This window comes from Schistocerca gregaria, chromosome 5 (genome assembly GCF_023897955.1).
Source record: "Schistocerca gregaria isolate iqSchGreg1 chromosome 5, iqSchGreg1.2, whole genome shotgun sequence".
NCBI lineage: Eukaryota > Metazoa > Arthropoda > Insecta > Orthoptera > Acrididae > Schistocerca > Schistocerca gregaria.
Window position 1 is genome coordinate 241,484,908 of NC_064924.1, and position 19,891 is coordinate 241,504,798.

The 19,891-nt window shown below is 43.9% G+C and overlaps 1 protein-coding gene across 1 annotated transcript in view; it reads left to right on the top strand.

The window, feature by feature from the left end:
- LOC126272031 (collagen alpha-2(IV) chain) overlaps positions 1-19,891 on the top strand; it is a 233,649-nt gene that overhangs the window by 85,145 nt on the left and 128,613 nt on the right. Inside the window, exons 2-6 of the mRNA XM_049974536.1 lie at positions 13,364-13,528; positions 14,005-14,139; positions 14,662-14,769; positions 15,086-15,307; positions 15,845-16,039. Coding sequence (XP_049830493.1) covers positions 13,364-13,528; positions 14,005-14,139; positions 14,662-14,769; positions 15,086-15,307; positions 15,845-16,039 — 825 coding nt within the window. The remainder of the gene's footprint in view (positions 1-13,363; positions 13,529-14,004; positions 14,140-14,661; positions 14,770-15,085; positions 15,308-15,844; positions 16,040-19,891) is intronic.

Below are 19,891 nucleotides of genomic sequence, written 5' to 3' on the forward strand. Positions count from 1 at the left end.
GGATATTTCTACAGAAATATGTCGCGCATTATGGATTGTTTGTTAAGGACTGCGACTCTAAAGATACAAACAATTATTAATAGCCATCGCCATTTCAGTAGCTTTTATTTTTAACACCACCACGCGTTTCGATGTCGTGCCAACATCTTCAGACGACTTGGGGTGCTTTTACAATGCTGGACTTGTTTGTGACATACACATGTGTTGTCTATTTGGCAGACAGCGCTGTGACAGGGGACTTATGTGCTGTCTTGCATTGATGGAGAAACTTTAGCATTATTTGAGGCACTGAAAGTATTTATTCACATTTCTGTATGTTTGCGGAAGTTGTACGTACTGAATATCCGTTTGAACACGATAGCTGTATACTACCATAGCGAACTCCTTGTATTCGTCATTGCACACTTTCCAATGTTTACATGTTTTACAGTTCAAAGATGTTTGCTTTCACATAAACTCTGGTCATATGGTAAGTTGCTTCAAGGATACCAAAAGCCCTTAGATCGAACAGTCCACGAGTGTAATGCCGGTTCGTAGTGTCCAGCGGGCGCAATATTTCGGTGATCAGACAAGTCGCCATCGTCAGGTAAACAGACGAAGTGAGCCCCAGATGTTATTGGAGAAGCTATCGAAATTGGCACCAGGGAAAGTCTTTTCGCCGGCCGGTGTGGCAGTGCGGTTCTAAGCGCTTCAGTTTGGATCATCGTGACCGCTACGGTCGCAGGTTCGAAACCTGCATCAGGCATGGATGTGTGTGATGTCCTTAGGTTAGTTAGGTTTAAGTAGTTATAAGTTCTAGGGGACTGATGACCTCAGAAGTTAAGTCCCATAGTGCTCAGAGCCATTTGAACCAAAGTCTTTTCAACAGAGACTGCGGCTATAATCTCAGCAAGGCTTGAGAACCAGGAGAGGGTCTAACTAAAAAGACACCCTGCAAACACAATGATCTGGCGACCAGGACGGACCGAGAAACTACGAGGGGATCGAATGAAAATCGAACACCCGCTACAACGGGACCAGGGAATGGTTCCATTCAAAAGTGATCACCATATGCGTTAAGACATTTATCCCACTTGGAGATGAGACGATCAGTTCCTGTTTCGTAGACCGCTGTCGCCCACTGAGGCATCCACAACCACACCCCTGTTGTACTTCCTCGTCCTATGAAGCTGATGTCCACGTGTCTCTTTCTTCAGGCCGCCAAAGATGTGAAAAACACACGGTGGCATATCCGGGCTGCACGGAGGATGTTACTGTGTTTTCCAACCAAATCACGGAAGCGTAGCCTTCGTGCGATTGGCAATGTGGGTGCGGGCGGTATCGTGCAATAGGATGATTCTGTCCGACAGCATTTCGACAGCCCGAGAGCAAATGGCAAAGCCAACAGCGGAAACTTCTCACATGTTCCCCGCCAAAGCAATTCAAAGCTGTTCGCACAGGTCCGGTAAGGTCATAATGACCTTCTGCTTGGACTGCAGGGGTCCTCTGCTCGTCGAGTTCCTGTGGCGTGATGATGTTTGGTTTGTGGGGCACTCAACTGCGCGGTTATTAGCGCCCGTACAGAGTCCCAATTTTTACGCTGTCCAATTTTTACTGAATCCAATCCAGCCACTGTCACAAATGATGAAGATGAGGAGGAGGAGAACACAAACACCCAGATCCCGGGCAGATAATATCCCCAACCCGGCCGGGAATCAAACCCGGGACCCCATGATCCAGTGACAACAACGCTAGACACTAGACCACGAGCTGTGGACGAATTCCTCTAGCGTGGAACCATTGTCAGTGCGCAGCGCTGTGAAGACACTTCGCAGAAACTGCGACGCGCCATAAAGCCAAAACACCCAGGAATGCTGCCGGTCGGAATCATCCTGTTGCATGATAACGGCCGCCCCCACACTGCCAGTCTGACGAAGACTCTGCTTCAAAGATTTGGTTGGAAATATTGCAACATCCTCCGTACGGCCCGGATCTTTCGTCATGTGATTTTCACATCTTTGGCGACCTGAAGAAAGAAATGTGCGGACGTCGGTTTCAGTTGAACGAGGAATGCAACTGTGGATGCGGTTGTGGATATGTCAGCTGCTGATCGAGTTTTACGAAACAGGAATTGAACGACTCGTCTTCCAGTGGTATAAATGTCTTAACATGTGTGGTGATTACTTTTGACTTGAACCATTCGATGGTCCCGTTGTGGCAGGCGTTCGGTTTTCATTTGACTGTCCCTTATAAAATGACGCTACCACAGACACCGACGCAATCGCGTCTGTGGCCTCCGACGCATGTCCTCGGGTGGGAATCGTGGAGGGAATGGCTTGGGAAAATATGGGATATAAGTGGATCACACGCCTAGGAGATACAGCAATCCCCCCCTCCTTTTCCTCTCGCCAACAAGTGAACGAAATAAACATCCTTTCAACAGTGTAATCTAGTTACATAAACATTGGCTGAATAGTGTAGGGAAGCACTGGAGCAGCCCGCCTTCCTCTTTCAGAGAAAGGGATGAAACGAGGAGAGGAAAAAAGAAAAACGGAGAAGCTCAGTTCTGACGATGACGACATGTCTGAGCGTCGAAATATTGTGCCCGTTGGACACTATGAACTGGTAGTACACACGTAGATTGTTAGATCAGCAAATAAATAAAACGGTTGAAATGGCTCTGAGCACTATGGGACTTCACTGCTGAGGTCATCAGTCCCCTAGAACATAGAACTACTTAAACCTAACTAACCTAAGGACATAACACACGTCCATGCCCGAGGCAGAATTCGAACCTGCGACCGTAGCGGTCGCGCGGTTCCAGACTGTTGCGCCTAGAACCGCTCGGCCACCCTGGCCGACAGATCAATAAATACGCCAGGAGAAACTGAAGAATCACCGGCCTTAGACTTCTGATCAGACAAACAACTAGGCAGCTTATCGAAGCCGTACAATGTAAATAAAAGATTCGATCTGCTGGAAAGATCAACTGTTCTGTGGACGAACTATCCAGGCGCGTCCTGTGATTCGACTCACATCTTTAGCGCGAGAGATTCAGACGCAAACGTTAGGTGATTGGTAAGTCGTTACCTAGCTTATCTTTTCCGCCAGTGGAAATATTTCAGTAATGCATACAGAAGAGACTAAGTAGTCTCAGAAGAAGGACGCATATAAGCTCACCGGACAGAAAGTAGTCATCCCCAAAGAGGAGCTACATAACGCGGTAAGAGCAGTGGCCGTAAAAATATCCTAATCGACAGAGGTAAGTGTCACGCCTTGTTAATGACGATATGTCTCAAAGTCGATGGGAATTGCAGCTATCAATGGGTGCTGTCTGTCTCATGTAGTTTCCGAGCAAACATTGCGAATGTAATTACATGCAGTCCGAGTCGGATATCTCGCAAATGGCCGTTGCTCACAGTGGCGCCTAAAGCTGCAAGCCTCAATGAAATAAACAGCATAGAAACTGGGCAGTAGCTGATCGTGTAAGGGAGTGTAGATGGCCCCACGACTCGCGAGTTTGCCTCTCCTCAAATGATACAAGGCATGGACTGAACCGACGACCCAATTAGACGTTTGTAGATAGTTGGAGGTCGGAGATGATTCTATGATATTTTTCGTACCATGAATGGGGTCCAATCATTCGTGTTACCGTGAACATGGCTCTGAGCACTATGGGCCTTAACATCTGAGGTCATCAATCCCCTAGAACTTATAATTACTTAAACCTAACTAACCTAAGGACATCACACACACCCATGCCCGAGGCAGGATTCGAACCTGCGACCGTAGCGGTCGCGCGGTTCCAGACTGAAGCGCCTAGAACCGCTCGGCCACAGCGGCCGGCACCGTGAACATTGACCAGGATGTGTATTTCAACATTCACGGTGTCCAAGTATTTCCTTTCCTTCTGCATCTTCGTAATGGTTATGCTTTGGGCACACCCGTCTTCCACCGTGACAACAGCCGTATTCACAGGGCTGTACATATACGTTCCTCGTAATCCACTAATTCACCCGACGTTTGGAAGAGCTGGTAAAACGCAGCAAGCAACATCACCGCAATTTGGTAATCCTACAATATCTAGTGATCAGCTGAATATGGCTTTCCTGAAGAAACTTGTGGACTCTTTTCATCGCTGAATTGAGGCCATTATCAAGGACAGAGAGGGCGTTACACTACATTAACGTGTTCGCTACTGGGGGTGTCAAATTTATGTCCGGTGATTGGAACTGTAAGGTGAACCATACAGCGTGTATGAATAGTGTGGAAAGTCCGCAAAAGGCGTGGATCCGAGCAGAACGCTACAATTCCACTTCTGGAATGGAAAGGGCTGGATGAGCTGTGAGCAGACGAAGGCCCGGAAGCGGCGGCAGCAGCAGCAGCGCCCACGCTTCCTCTGGCGTATCGCGGGCCCTGCTTCCTCCGACGGTCGCCGGAAGGCGAGAGCTGCGTGGGCGTGGGCGTCGCCGATAGTCGCCACACGCCCGTCCACGCGACCGCTGCCGCGGGCCCTTTCCTAAATAGAGCCCGCTGTTAGTTGTTATCGAGCCTCAATTCGTGGTCGCAAAATAGTGTGTAATGAACGAAGCTGATTTCAGCATTCGATACTTGAATTTGTTACAGGAATCCTATAATTCAATTTCAGAAGGATTGTACGGTATCAGTGGAATCAACAAGCATAGATCAGAACAGATATCTGCTGCAAACCGTATGGAAAGGAAGAAGTCAAGGAATTGGCCACCGCCGACAATAGTTTTCTAGTTAATGTAATGGAAGGACTGACTCAAGGCCTGGACTGCAAGTTCTCTAGACAGATCGTACATGATATGGAAGCAGGCTCAGATGAGGAAATGAAGAGACTAACAGGAAACAGAAAGGAACGGGGAAAGAGAATTGCTGACAGGCAATATTCAGACGGAGACTGTAGGTGAAGGTGCCGACCAAATTGAGTTCCGTGGACGCAGTAGCCCACCTCGTCACCTCCACAGGGCGACATTGACTGGCACTATTGGAATGGCGTGTGGTCATCGTGTGTTGTTCTTGCTGTTGCTCTTCTTGTGGTCTTCAGTCCAAACACTGGTTTGAAGCAGCTCTCCCTGCTAGTCCATCTTGTGTAAGACTCTTCATGTATGCGTATCTACTGCAACCTACGTCCGCTTATCGAGCAAAGTGGCGCAGTGGTTAGCACACTGGACTCGCATTTGGGAGGACGACGGTTCCACCCGCGTCTGGCTACGCTGATTTAGCTTTTCCATGATTTCCCTAAAACGCTTCAGGCAAATGCCTGGGTGGTTCCTTTGAAAGGGCGCGGCCGACTTCCTACCCTAATCCGATGGGACCGATGACCTTCCTGTTTGGTCTTTTCCCTCCAACATACCAACCTACGCCCACTTAAACCTTCTAACTTTACTCAAGTCTTGGTTTCCATCTACAGTTTTTACCCTCCATTACCAAACTGACAATCCCTTAACGAATCTGTATCCTCTCTTTTAGTCAAATTGTGTCATAAATTCGTCTCCTCCCTAATACGATTCATTAAGTCGACATTAGTTATGCAGTCTATCCATCCAGCCTTCAGCATTCATCTGAAGCGCTTTATTTCGAAAGCTTCTAGTCTCTTTTCGGCTGAATCGTTTATCCTCGTCCACGTTTCACTTCCGTAAAAGGCTATACTTCAATAAAATACCTTCATAAAAGGTTACGTAACATATATATATTAGAAGTTAACAAATTCATCATTTTCAGAAACACTCTTCTTGCTATTGTCGGTCTTTATACCGTCTCTACTTTGACCTCCGTCAACTACACTCTAAGACAAAAAAAAAAAAGACTCACCAAGGAGGAGTTATTCAAACGAGACGGGAAACGGTAGATGGATCTACATGTACAGACAAACAAGTGATTATAATTCAGTAACGCGTTGGCCCACCTCTAGCGCTTAAGGTTCAAAAATGGTTCAAATGGCTCTGAGCACTATGGGACTTAACGTCTATGGTCATCAGTCCCCTAGAACTTAGAACTACTTAAACCTAACTAACCTAAGGACATCACACAACATGCAGTCATCAAGAGGCAGAGAATTCCCTGACCCCGCCGGGAATCGAACCCGGGAACCCGGGCGTGGGAAGCGAGAACGCTACCGCACGACCACGAGCTGCGGACTAGCGCTCAAGGAACTGCTATTCGGCTTAGCATTGGTTGAGAGATGTCCTCGTGAAGAATATTGTGCCAAACTGTGTCCAAGTGGTGCGTTAGGTAGTCAAAAACCCGAGGTGGTTGGAGAGCCCTGCCAATAATGCTCCAAACGTTCTGTTGGAGAGAGTTCTGGACTTTACTAGCCAAGAAAGGGTTTGGCATCTCACTGACTGGAATAGAATTGTCTTCAGTGATGTGTCACCCTTAGAACTGAGACCCGATGATCAGCGAATATGTGTCCCTAGAGGTCCGGACAGCGACGAGACACCAATAGTCACCCTTACAGCATAGCAGTAACTCGATGATAGTCTGAGCCCCGTTTTGTTGCCCTTCATGATAGGCCATCCTGGGCTTACATTTAGGTAGATAAATGCTTGCCCGGACGTGGCAAAAGTTTGTACTGCTTGTTTTCGAACTTGCCAAACCCTACCCGGTATGTAAATTACCCCACAGTACTCTACTTTATCAGTGGGCTGACCATTTTCTTTTGGCCCCTCTAGTGGTGTGATACGGTACTGTGGCGCGGAGATTTCGGTGTGTACATGACGTGCCTCATATGGTACTGTGGCGAGGAATTTTCGATGTGCACGTGACGTGTGTACCATAAATACTAATACAGGAATTTCTCCTCACTTGCCGCCCTTCTCCCCTCACTCAGCAACAGTCCGAAATTAATACCATTCCTAACTTACCCCGGGTGGTTATAATTAAAGTGCAGCTACTCACGGAGACCCAGTGTGAGCTGTAACTATGTCGTATGACAGCGAAACTTATTAGATATTCTAGTGCGTTAATGTGGAACAGATTTACGCTGAAAAAATTAGTCCCAATTTTGGCCACCAGGTCCAAATCTGTCCTTGTACAGCATCTCGTCGACGTCCACATTGGCCATACAATTGAAACCATGTAAGCGGCAGTTAATAATAAAACCACTTGTTTGACGTTTTTCTGTCCACGTCCCAATCCTAATCCATTACATATGGAAACATTGTTACATGAATTTCTTACATTTACAGCACCAGATTTGCATCTGCTGGCCAAAATAGAATCTAATTTTTTTCCAGCGTCGTTCGGCTCCACATTAACACATTAAAATAACAACGAAGTTTCGCCGACATACGATGATTACAACCCAGGCTGGACGTGTGTGAGTAGCTGCGATTTAATTATAACCACCCGGTATTTGAATTTATTATTTTCCACCCGGTATTTGAATTTAATATTTTGCCCAGGAAAAAAAAAATAACTGGACCGTTACACCACTCTAGGGGTAGTCATAACGTTTTAATTATGGTATGAAAAAAATAACTTACGTAATTAATTATTAGTTTGTTTGTAGTTGCATGTCTGCACCGAGGATATTGCCGAACTGGGGGTCATAGAGTGACCCTTTGCCGTTTTATTCACGCACATGTCAGCGTTGTAGCCACCCATGATCACGCCACAGACGGCGCGAAACAGGAGGACTGAAAAAGCACAAACACACTTTGCTGCTTCGGATCACGTTCGAATTTCATCGAATGGTTTTGAATGGACCCCAGTGATTTCGCCCTCTGCACCAGAGCAAAATTTGCTTTCGCGCCATGCTCCAAAGGGGTGCAGTTACTTTCAGTGGGATTGCAGGTCGACGATCTCCTGAGAGAAGAATTGAATTATCCGGGGGTTGTCATCAGCGTCAAAGGTTGTCAAGAACGTCGTCCCTTTGCCCGTCACAATACGGACTGTCGTTTCCGACAGCGCAATGTGTGGGAATCATCGCCCCAAGAGAAGGGGTTGTTTCATTGACGCCCTTTGTGCATCCCCCTGTGGCCTTATCTTATCGATACTAAGAGCGGTGCCTGAAAAGTTTTCCTCTGCCACTCATAAGACCGCGTGATTTCAGTGCTAGGCATTTCCCCATCGCAGAGGAGTGGCGTTAGGTAGAAGTGTGATTAATTTTGGTGCCAGTGTGCCATCTTACACCTCACGTTAACTTCTGAACTCTGGCCTTTTTTTTTCATGTGTCGACGTCTTGCTGGCCGGCCGAAGCGACCGAGCCGTTCTAGGCGCTACATTCTGGAACCGCGCGACCACTACGGTCGCAGGTTCGAATCCTGACTCTGGCATGGATGTGTGTGGTGTACTTAGGTTAGTTAGGTTTAAGTAGTTCTAAGTTCTAGGGGACTGATGACCTCAGAAGTTAAGTCCCATAGTGCTCAGAGCCATTTGAACCATTTGATCGACGTCTTGCTGTTTAATGCGTGTCCTATCCGGAGGGTGAGGTCACAGGGTGCCACGCTTTTCCACCATTACAGAGGAAGGTTGTAGGTTCCTTTGAGCCAAATTTTAAACTGCTGCATGGAAATGGGAGACAATTACGGGGTTCCGAATAAGTGGTCCCTTAACTTTGTTGCGGAGGGTATTACAAAAAGCAACCGCTACAATGTCTAGTGAAAAAAATTTGAGTTAGTCGAACAAAATAATAGTGAGTGATATTGAGTAATAAGTCTTTTAATTATATCAGAATAGGTACTCAACGCAGTATTTCGATTAGAATAAAAGAAAATAAACGGAGCAAATAGCGTTTATATTTTTGGGGAGAGAATGCGGATCGCCTGCGGCACATAGCAGCAGCAACCCACACAGCTTACTAGATAAGCGGGTTGCGCAACTACTGTCCTGCGTTTAGCTATTACGCAGTGAACCGGCGCATTACATTATTGGCGTCGGTCTTGGCTCGCTTCAGTGCCAATATGATCTCATCAACAGTAATTACCAGTCGACCCGTTACTATAGCCACCAGCAGTGTGTCGAGTTCTGGGTGCAGGATGCCACACCTTCCTTGACACATACGACATACTGCAGAACTCCGCCACATCTAATCTCGGTTTGTTTGTTCTAAGCAAGGTACTTCATGCAACAAATTACTCTTAGTGAGAGTAACATGAATCGTCCGTGATGCACGGGTGGAAAACATGCAGTGACATAACAAAAGTTATGTCCAAGTAAGGAAATGTAATAAAAAGAAAAGTCCGCCGGCCGCGGTGGATGAGCGGTTCTAGGCGCTTCTGTCCGGAACCGCGCTAGTGCTACGGTTGCAGGTTCGAATCCTGCCTCGGGCATGGAAGTGTGTGATGTCCTTAGGTTAGTTGGGTTTAAGTAGTTCTAAGTTCCAAGGGACTGATGACCTCAGATGTTAAGTCCCAAAGTGCTCAGAGCCATTTGAACCATTTTGAAGAAAAGTCCGTGCAAACTACGTTGACACATGGAGTGGTGGCTGATGGGAGTGCCATTTCCCATTTACGGTCGCTCCCATCAGTCACCACACTCCCATTTACGGTCGCTCCCATCAGTCACCACACCGAGTGTCAACTTAGTTTCCGCAAATAGTAATAAATTATGATTCAACAGTGAGTTTTATTTTAGTTAACAGCCATAATGGACTAACATGTGTACCCAAACAGTAGCATTCTCTTGAAAGGAACGTAAATTTGTCTGGGTGTAATAGTGCACTAAGATGTATTTCGGGTATGAGACAGTTGACGGACATGAATCAGCTCTTCGCCTGTAGACAGGCAGTCTGTGTTGTCATACACTGGACAGCTTGCGTGTGGGCTTCCACAGAGACTTACAGAACGCTGATCTCGTTCCATATTCACACCTAAAATGCACAGTATAAGATATGTTTAAAATACACACACACACACACACACACACATACACACACACACACACACACACACACAAAGTAGGACAGGAAGTACACAACACGTGGACCAAGGTGGTACAAGACTCTCCCCCGCGACAGCTTAAGAGGAAGAGAAACCTACATCTGTGGGATATAGGTAAATTCTAGAATGCGGGAATTGCATAGCAAGAAAATCTGAAAGAGAAGACAAAAAAAGGAGTAAAATATCGACAGAAGCCATAAGAAAACCATATACCAGTCTAAGTGCGGACAAAAGAAATAAAAAAATTAGTCATATGGTATTTTTGGCTGTGTGACACTTGGGCCCGTTTCACACTGCGACACTGGTGGCGGTCACCAGCGAAGGTCAGTGACAGAGGTACATTCGTTTGAACAAGAGCGTTCACACCAGGACACTATACTGCCTCACCGAGACACTGTGGCCCAGCAGTGACTCACCCTCGCTACATGTGATGGACAGGGTCACTGTGTTTACAGTAGTCACCGCCAGACGTGCATTAGTTTGAACTGGAGTGTTCACACTGGAAAACAGATCACAGACACAGCGTTGCAGATTTGCCAACCGACAGGCAGCCATTTCTGAGACAGTGATGCGAAACATTTATTTTAAATTATACTGTACACATTGTAGCCATGAGATTAGATTTGATTAACACGAAAGATCTTTTAAGTGAAGTAGAAAGTCGTCCTGCTATATAGGATGTGATAAGCGATGACTATAGCAACAAAGTGACGAGAAAGAATGCGTGGCAAGAAATTGTAAAAGTTTGTGCCCAATTGCAAATGAGAAGAGCATGGATGAGAGAAACAAAACTGGTAGGTTGTATGTTCTTTTTTCAAATTTAATACCTTATTTTTCGGACCATAAAAGGCTATCGAAATTTAGTTGCTACTCCTGTACAAGTTCATTTCACTAACTAATCAGTTGGCAATGCCTGTGGTGTTGGACACCAGTGATCTAGGAGTGTTCACCACAGTCACCGGTGACCATCACTGGCGACTGTCACCAGTGTCCCAGTGTGAAATGGGCCTTAGGGGTTGTTAAGCCACACAATCAGAAAGACTTGTATCCTTCCATACATAATGGTCCCCTTTCCACTGAATATACACTACTGGCCATTAAAATTGCTACACCACGAAGAAGACGTGCTACAGACGCGAAATTTAACCGACAGGAAGAAGGTGCTGCGATATGCAAAGGGTTAGCTTTTCAGAGCATTCACACAAGGTTGGAGCCAGTGGCGACACCTAAAACGTGCTGACATAAGGGAAGGCTTCCAACCGATTTCTCACACACAAAGAGCAGATGACCGGCGTTGCCTGGTGAAACGTTGTTGTGATGCCTCGTGTAAGGAGGAGAAATGCGTACCATCACGTTTCTGACTTTGATAAAGGTCGCATTGTAGCCTATCGTGATTGCGGTTTATTGTATCACGACATCGCTGCTTGCGTTGGTCGAGATCCAATGACTGTAGCAGAATATGGAATCGGTGGGTTCAGGAGGGTAATACAGAACGCCGTGCTGGATCCCAATGGCCTCGTATCACTAGCAGACGAGATGACAGGCATTTATCTAAATGGCTGTAACGGATTGTGCAGCCACATCTCGATCCCTGAGTCAACAGATGGGGACGTTTGCAAGACAACAACCATCTGCACGAACAGTTCGACGGCGTTTGCAGCAGCATGGACTATCAGCTTGGAGAACATGGGTGCGGTTACCCTTGACGCTGCATCACAGACAGGAGTGCCTGCGATGGTGTACTCAATGAAGAACCTGGGTGCACGAATGGCAAAACGTCAGGTTCTGTTTACAGCATCATTATGGTCACATCTATGTTTGGCGACATCGCGGTGAACGCACATTGGAAGCATGTATTCGTCATCGCCATACTGGTGTACCACCCGGCGTGATGGTATGGGGTGCCATTAGTTACACGTCCCGGTCACCTCTTGTTCGCACTAACGGCACTTTGAAAGATGGACGTTACATTTCAGATGTGTTATGACCCGTGGTTCTACCCTTCATTCGAACCCCGCGAAACCTTACATTTCAGCAGGATAATGCACGACCACATGTTGCAGGTCTTGAACGGGCCTTTCTGGATACAGAAAATGTTCGACTCCTTCCCTGGCCAGCACATTCTCCAGATATTTCATCAAATGAAAACGTCTGGTCAATGGTGGCTGAGCAATTGTCTCGTCACAATACACTAGTCACTACTCTTGATGAACTGTGGTATCGTGTGGAAGCTGCATGGGCAGCTGTACCTGTACACGCCATCCAACCTCTGTTTGACTCAATGCCTAGGCGTATCAAAGCCGTTATCACAGCCGGAGGTGGTTGTTCTGGGTACTGATTTCTTAGGATCTATGCACCCAAATTGGGTGAAAATGTAATTACATGTCAGTTCTAGTATAATATATTTGTTCAATGAATGCCTGTTTATCATGTGCATTTCTTCTTGGTGTAGCAATTTTAATGGCCAGTAGTGTATGAGAGTTGTGCCTTAAGCATGATTATTGAAAGCAAGTAATTGAAATGGGTGTTTATAAGGTTTGGTGTCATTTTTGTGTTGTATGACAATGAGAGAAGAGCGAGGGCGCAATCCAGTGCCAGCCTTATGAATAGCACCGTGGGGACTGCAAGGCTTAACATTCCCATCTTATAGACAGACCACCATAGAAAACCTCAAGAACCATCATTCAGACAGCCAGTAGAGAGTGCACTAAATTAGGCAAGTAATGGTTCATACTCAGGTCACAAGCAGTCATTCTTTTCACACTCCATTCACAAATGGAATGGGAAGGACCCTAAATATTCCTTTTCATGATCTCCTCAGTGATTCACAGAGTATTGATGTAGATGTACTCAACTTTCTTCCAATAGGTCATTGTGACAGTCTGGTATTAGAAAAAGCATATGGTGGGACTCATGAACATCAAATCTGTCATGAAAGTGGAATAATGTTTGTATGATTTAGGCTTTCTTTCATTTGAATATCACCTAATATTCTTCTGGTAAATGTTATTTTTCTCCCACCGCAGCATATGAATAACTAAAACACAGACCAGTAAATTTCCATAGTTTGTGTCATTCGGTCTTGTGCTGCTACTCACTCGAAACTGAGACAGTTCTCATACTTCTCACAGAGACAAGTAACAAGCACGATGTGCAGTTTTCTGCAGGAACATGTTATTTATTTGACTCATTGAGTTTTTTACATGACCAATTATGTATGGTAGCAGTGTCTCTTATTGAATATAGGAAGACACCTACTGATGCATCTAGTCTAACTTAGTTAAATAAACTACTGTCATGCATCTAAATTTTGTCACAGAATTTGTCACAGAATTATCTGTTACAACAGGCAGTATTTCTCTTTAAGACTGTTTATTTTGTTCAGTGCCTTTTGTTGAATTTATTACTTTTTATGCATCAACTAAATTTATTAACAAAAAATTTCTGAAACTAAACATCTACTAACTTCTTTTCAGGACTACTTTCCACCTTCCTACAATAGAACTTATGGTCTATATGGAAGAACGGATTCAGGTAGTAGACCACCCAGCAATTATGAAATTGTTCCTAGCAACCCAAGGGGTAACTGCACGCCGTCTACGAACTGCATACCAAAATGTTTTGCTGAGAAAGGATCAAGGGTAAGAAGTTATTAAAAACAGTCTTTTAAGCAGATCTGACAAATCTTCTCATTTTTGCTATCTGAATACAATGCTTTATTAGCAACTAGGCAAATAATCCGGTAAAATAAAAATCCTTATCATTACACACCAATTGAGAATATGTCAAACTTAATTTTTGTTTCCAGGTTTATGAAGTTTGCTTGGAATTTACTTTATTGCAGTGAATCTTGTGACTAATATAACAAACATAAAATATGTGTCTTTTTTCCACTTTTTTCCAGTATAAATCTTTCACACTACGATAACTCACTTAATTATTTGTTCTTATACTTTATATTTTATTTATTGTAATTATGTAATTATCATAATTTAGGCAATTTAGTTTATATGCATGGAGACCGTAGTAGTATTAGAGTTGGTGACAATGATTAGTCTGTTTGAATTTCTGAAAGTACTGAACATTTGTGCCATTGCCACTATACTTTAAATTCTAGGGTCCTCCAGGCCTTCCTGGTATTTCAGGACTGCAAGGTCAGCAGGGACATCCTGGAATGGAAGGTCCTCCTGGGCCTAAAGGAGACAAAGGGGAGCCTGGACCACAAGGACCTCGTGGGTTGAAAGGTGACAGGGTATGTTAGTATTTCTAAATTATTGAATTGTCTTAAAGTGTTGAGCATTTTCTAACTTTATTTTATTGGTGAGAAAGCACTGCTGTAAAACTGAAGCTTAACTAATGATAGCCATAAATAGAGAACTGTTTTCAGCCATATTACATTTAGAGTCAGTCAAAAATAAAATAGAAGAGAATAAAAAAAGCAAGAAGAATGTAATCACTTAACGAAAAGTATAGCAGAGAGAAAATATATACTGAACAAATTAATTGTAATCAACATGGATTTGCAAAATATTGTAGTGGATACTGTAATATATTTTGGAAAGGTAATGTGACAGGAGTTATAATGTAAGCTCTTCTAAATTATTAATTTTTTGTACAAGACATCTTCTTTTACAGAAAAACTGTGAATGAGATCTTACGAAATGAAAATATTTTTGATAAGGTGGAAACGTCATTTTCGTTCAAGTTCAAAGTAATTAAGAAATCTGCATATATTATAATCAACTATTTCATTTTTTTCCATGAATTTTTGCAGGGGAAAATGGGGATGCCAGGATTTCCTGGAACCAATGGTGTTCCTGGACAACAGGGCTTCCCAGGACCTCCAGGTCTTCCCGGTGTTGATGGTTGCAATGGGACAGATGTAAGTATTGTTGGATATGCAATCTGTAATAAAATTAACTTTTAAAATGCCCTGTTTAGTAAGGGCTCATGTCATTTGCAATTCTTCAATTAAATAAATTACTCTCATTCCTCTTGCAAAATGCCTAAATTATGTGGTAGGCAATCATAAAGGAATTTTGAATCACTTACAGGTGTATATTTCTCTATAGAGTAGGCAATAATGTTTGTGATATTGATAGAAAATGCTTTAACTATTCTCCTTGCTTTGAGAATTTTGGAATTGTTTCCAGATTAATTAAGATGTAAATATAAAATTTACTTTTTCTGTTTTACAGGGGGCCCAAGGACCACCTGGTTACCCTGGACAATCCGGTCCGCGTGGTATCCCCGGTCTTCCAGGTTCTAAGGGTGAGAAGGGAGAGCCAGCGTATGCTGGCCTGTTCCCTAAAGGCCAGAAAGGTGAACCGGGCCTTGATGGAGTTAGAGGTGTACAAGGTCTCCCAGGGAGTCCTGGACCATCTGGTTTTCCTGGAATTAAGGGAGAGGTGGGCCCTATGGTAAGTGATTCCAAACATCAAGTGGCTGCTAAGAAATATGCCAAATATGCACTAATAATACACCATTAGAAAATTTAAATTCAGGTTTTATGTTTTCTTTTGTTGTGTTTTTATTTTCACTGTGTCTAGTCGAAATGTATTTATTTTTAAACATACACTTATTTCCAGATACACAACTTGGTCATTACAAGCTCTCGCTTCTAAAATGTCAGATTCCTTATTTCTTTCATTTTGATGATTAACTTTAACACTAGTGCAGCCCATATGCAGTTAATAAAAACATCTTTTATGATCATAGATGGCCTTTTCAAATACATTTTCCCTTCTTAACGTAGGTGCTGTTACTGTTCAGGGCATTATAAAGTGACCCTGTAAGGCATATAGTTTTTTCTGAATTATTTGACATTGATGTTGCTCACCAGCATAGTTTAGTGATCAGTTACAAATACTCTGGCATTTTAATATAATCTTTCATTACAGTAAATTAAGATTCAAAATTATGGAAATTGTGCCAATGTGTATATGATCCTGTTTCAGGGTCCTAGGGGACCACCTGGTGCCAAAGGTGAGAAGGGAAACATTGGACTTGGCTTTGAAGGTCAGAAAGGTGACAAAGGTCAAAAAGGTGAACGTGGTCCAACTGGAAGACCAGCAGTACTTCCCTTTGATGAAGAAGGCCCATCAGGAGTAGTGGTTGGCCCAAAAGGAGAACCAGGAGAGATGGGAGAAAGGGTAATAAAAATGTAAAATTGTAATTAAATAGAAAGAAACTTCCACATGGGAAAAACACATTAAAAACAAAGATTCCAAGACTTACCAAGCGGGAAAGCGCCGGCAGACAGGCACATGAACAAAACACACAAACACACACACAGAATTACGAGCTTTCGCAACTGGCAGTTGCTTCGTCAGGAAAGAGGGAAGGAGAGGGAAAAATGAAAGGATGTGGGTTTTAAGGCAGAGGGTAAGGAGTCATTCCAATCCCGGGAGCGGAAAGACTTCCCTTAGGGGAAAAAAAGGACAGGTGTACACTCGCACACACACACACACACACATATCCATCCGCACATACACAGACACAAGCAGACATATTTAAAGGCCTTTAAATATGTCTGCTTGTGTCTGTGTATGTGCGGATGGATATGTGTGTGTGTGTGTGTGTGCGAGTGTACACCTGTCCTTTTTTTCCCCTAAGGGAAGTCTTTCCGCTCCCGGGATTGGAATGACTCCTTACCCTCTGCCTTAAAACCCACATCCTTTCATTTTTCCCTCTCCTTCCCTCTTTCCTGACGAAGCAACTGCCAGTTGCGAAAGCTCGTAATTCTGTGTGTGTGTTTGTGTGTTTTGTTCATGTGCCTGTCTGCCGGCGCTTTCCCGCTTGGTAAGTCTTGGAATCTTTGTTTTTAAAATTGTAATTACTGTGAAATATTATGATCATGGAATATTTCAGGATGGAATATAAAACAAAAGTTTTGAAAGTCAACCATCAGCCAGCACCTACTTGATGGGTGGTATGTACTCAGATATAAATTTCATTAGTGCTTTTTATAGAGTACGCACGCACTCAGTAACTTGATTTATTTTGACTATTCCTGTCAGTGCAAATAATAATCAGTTACCACAAGGACACTAATCTGATGAATGCTGACAATTTTTATATCAGTTGTTTGAATGTGTACTGTTTTGTATTTTGCCTTTCATTTTTTGTAATAACCACTTCCCTCCAGTGATGTGGATCAAAATGCATGAAAACCAACCTCTGTTTTCAGATAAGTTAAATATTTGAATAAATAAGAGAAACAATACTCCACATAGTATAGCTTTATATTAACATTTTACATAAAGTCAATCTTGTTATACATATTCAAGACTCAGAATGATTCCAGAAATATACTCTGTAACAATTAAAATTTAGGACTAGAGGAAACCACTCACTAAACAGTGTAGCCATTGAGTTGTTGATAAGCACACAGAGAAGTGGGAGAAATGTTGTTAGCTTTTGGAAGAACCATTGACAAAAGAGTGCACAGACACACACATATGCACACATATGCCTATGTCTCTACATTGTGCCAGTTAGACACACAATACTGGGATTACAATTCAGCAGATGGACTACGTTGGGGTGGATAAAGGAAGGAAGATTGGTAAGCAAGAAGAGGGGTTGGGGATGGATAGCTAACAACTCAGAAGGAAGTGGCAAGATGTTCTGGAAGGAGGGAGGGAGGAGTGACATGTGGATGGGCTAGACATGTGATACACAGGTCCAGAGCAAGTGAGGTATGGTACATGGTAAAGATGACATGGAGGTGTGGACTGGAAGGGGATGACAGAACAGATTAAGTGGAGACCTGGACAGAGAGTGTGGGATGAGTGTGTTAGTGATGTTTGAGGCCAGGAGGATTATGGGAACAAAGGATGTTTTGCAATAATAACTCCCATCTACATAGTTCCAGTGCTGGAAGGAAGGATCCAGGTGGTACAGGTTGTGAAAAAGCCATTGTACTGGAGCATGTTGTGCTCAGCAGTTGCTGGTGGGTGGTCAACTTTGTTCTTGGCCACAGCTTGGCAGTGACCATTCATTCTGGTGGGTAGCTAGTTGGTTGTCATGCAAACATAAAAAGCTATGCACTGGTTCAAGTAGAAATGGTATATGGACCAGGATGATGTGTAGGTCGAGTGGGCTATGGAATACCACTTAAGCAGGTGTAGAAAGGATCTTGGGTAGGATGTCACTCATTTCTGGTCATGATAACAGGTACTCAAAGCCCTGGAAGAGTATATGGTTGAGTTGTTCCAGTCCAGGGTGACTGGATGAAGATGTGGGTGTACATTTGTAGCTGATTCTTGAATGTGGTTGAAGAATTAGGTTTGTGTGAGGATCTGTCACAAGATGTCTGTTTGTGGACTAGATTTGGTGGCAGTGGGTGGGGAAGGGAGATGGAGGGGTAGTGGCTGTCTGTGAAAGGCCTCATCAGACCTTAAGCATATTGAGCCATGAAATTCTCATCTCTGCTAAAATGCTGTCCACAGGCAACTAGGCTGTATTGCAGGGGCATAGGGGGCATAGGTGTGCGGTTTTTTTGTGTGTATATTTGTACTCTAGCTTATCAAAGGATTCTTTCTGAAAGAATATTTGACAACTCAATGATTCTGCTATTCAGTGAGTGATTTTGTTTACTCCTAAATTAATTAAATTCTGCCAGAACTTTCCTTACTATATCCACAACAATTACTGATATTTACTTAACACAAAAATTTTACACACACACACACACACACACACATACACACACACACACACACACACACACGGCTGCAGTCTCAGGCAACTGAAACCACACTGTGAGCAGCAGCACCAGTTCATGATGGGAGTGGTGACTGGGTGGGGGTAAGGAGGAGGCTGGGGTGGGGAGTTGGAGGGGTAGTATAGTGCGGGTGGCGGATGATGAAGTGCTGCATGTTAGACAGAGGGGAGGGGAGAGGCATGAGTGGCCACCCACGACCTGTGGCCAAGAAACAAGTGGACCACCCTGTTGCTGAACACCCTGCCAAACATGAGATCCTTCATTTCACTGACTGATTTACAGCCTGTGCCATGTGGATCCTTCCCACCAACATCAGCTTTTCTGAATTGTGCAGGTGGGAACATTCCCTGCAATACATCCTACGTTCCTGTAACCCTCTTGGCCTCAACCTTCGTTAGTCACTGTCCTCACCCATCCAGCTTCTTTCCTGTTGCCATTCCAGCACTACACAGCTGTCATTCCATCATCACACCCAATCTTTTTACTTCTCTCCTTTTCCATTATACCCCCCCCCCTCCCCTTCCCCACCTCTCCCCTGCCCTCCATCTAACCTGCAGCACTTCACTGTCTGCCACCCCTAGTATACCATCACTCCCACTCCCCACCCCAGCCTCCTCCTTACCACCATCCCATCACCACTCCCATCATGCACTGGTGCTGCTGCTTGCAGTGTGGGTTTGGTTGTCTGAGACTGCAGTCGTGTGTGTGTGTGTGTGTGTGTGTGTGTGTGTGTGTGTGTGTATTTGTGTCTGTTGTCTATTGCTGACAAAGACTTTAATGGCATTGCTGACGAAGTCCTTAATCACTGAAAGCTTTATTTGTGACAGTCTTTTTGTTGTGCCTATTAGCAACTCAGCATCTCATGGTGAATAGCAACTATCTTTCTCATAATATTCCATCCTCAATGTTCCATTATTTGAAGTAATGAATAATCATTTTTATAGGTCCATGTGTGGTCAAATGAGAAATACGTCAAGACATACTTTATGGAGTATCCAAGTAGAACACTCTGATAACGGCTTGTGTATTCTGTTCAAACACTGCGAATGATGGATAACAAATTGATGATACGATTTCTTCTGTATTTTATTTATTTTTTTATTATGTGATTGGGACTCAAGTATGAGGTCTGTGCAAAAACTTCTGGAACTTTGTCCACAACATTTTTCTATGTTTCTCATTTACTTATTGTGCATGGTGTCCTTTGAAATAATCTCCTCCACAATTGATAAACCACTTCCAACTGCACTCCCAACTGATATCCAATGCTCCATGT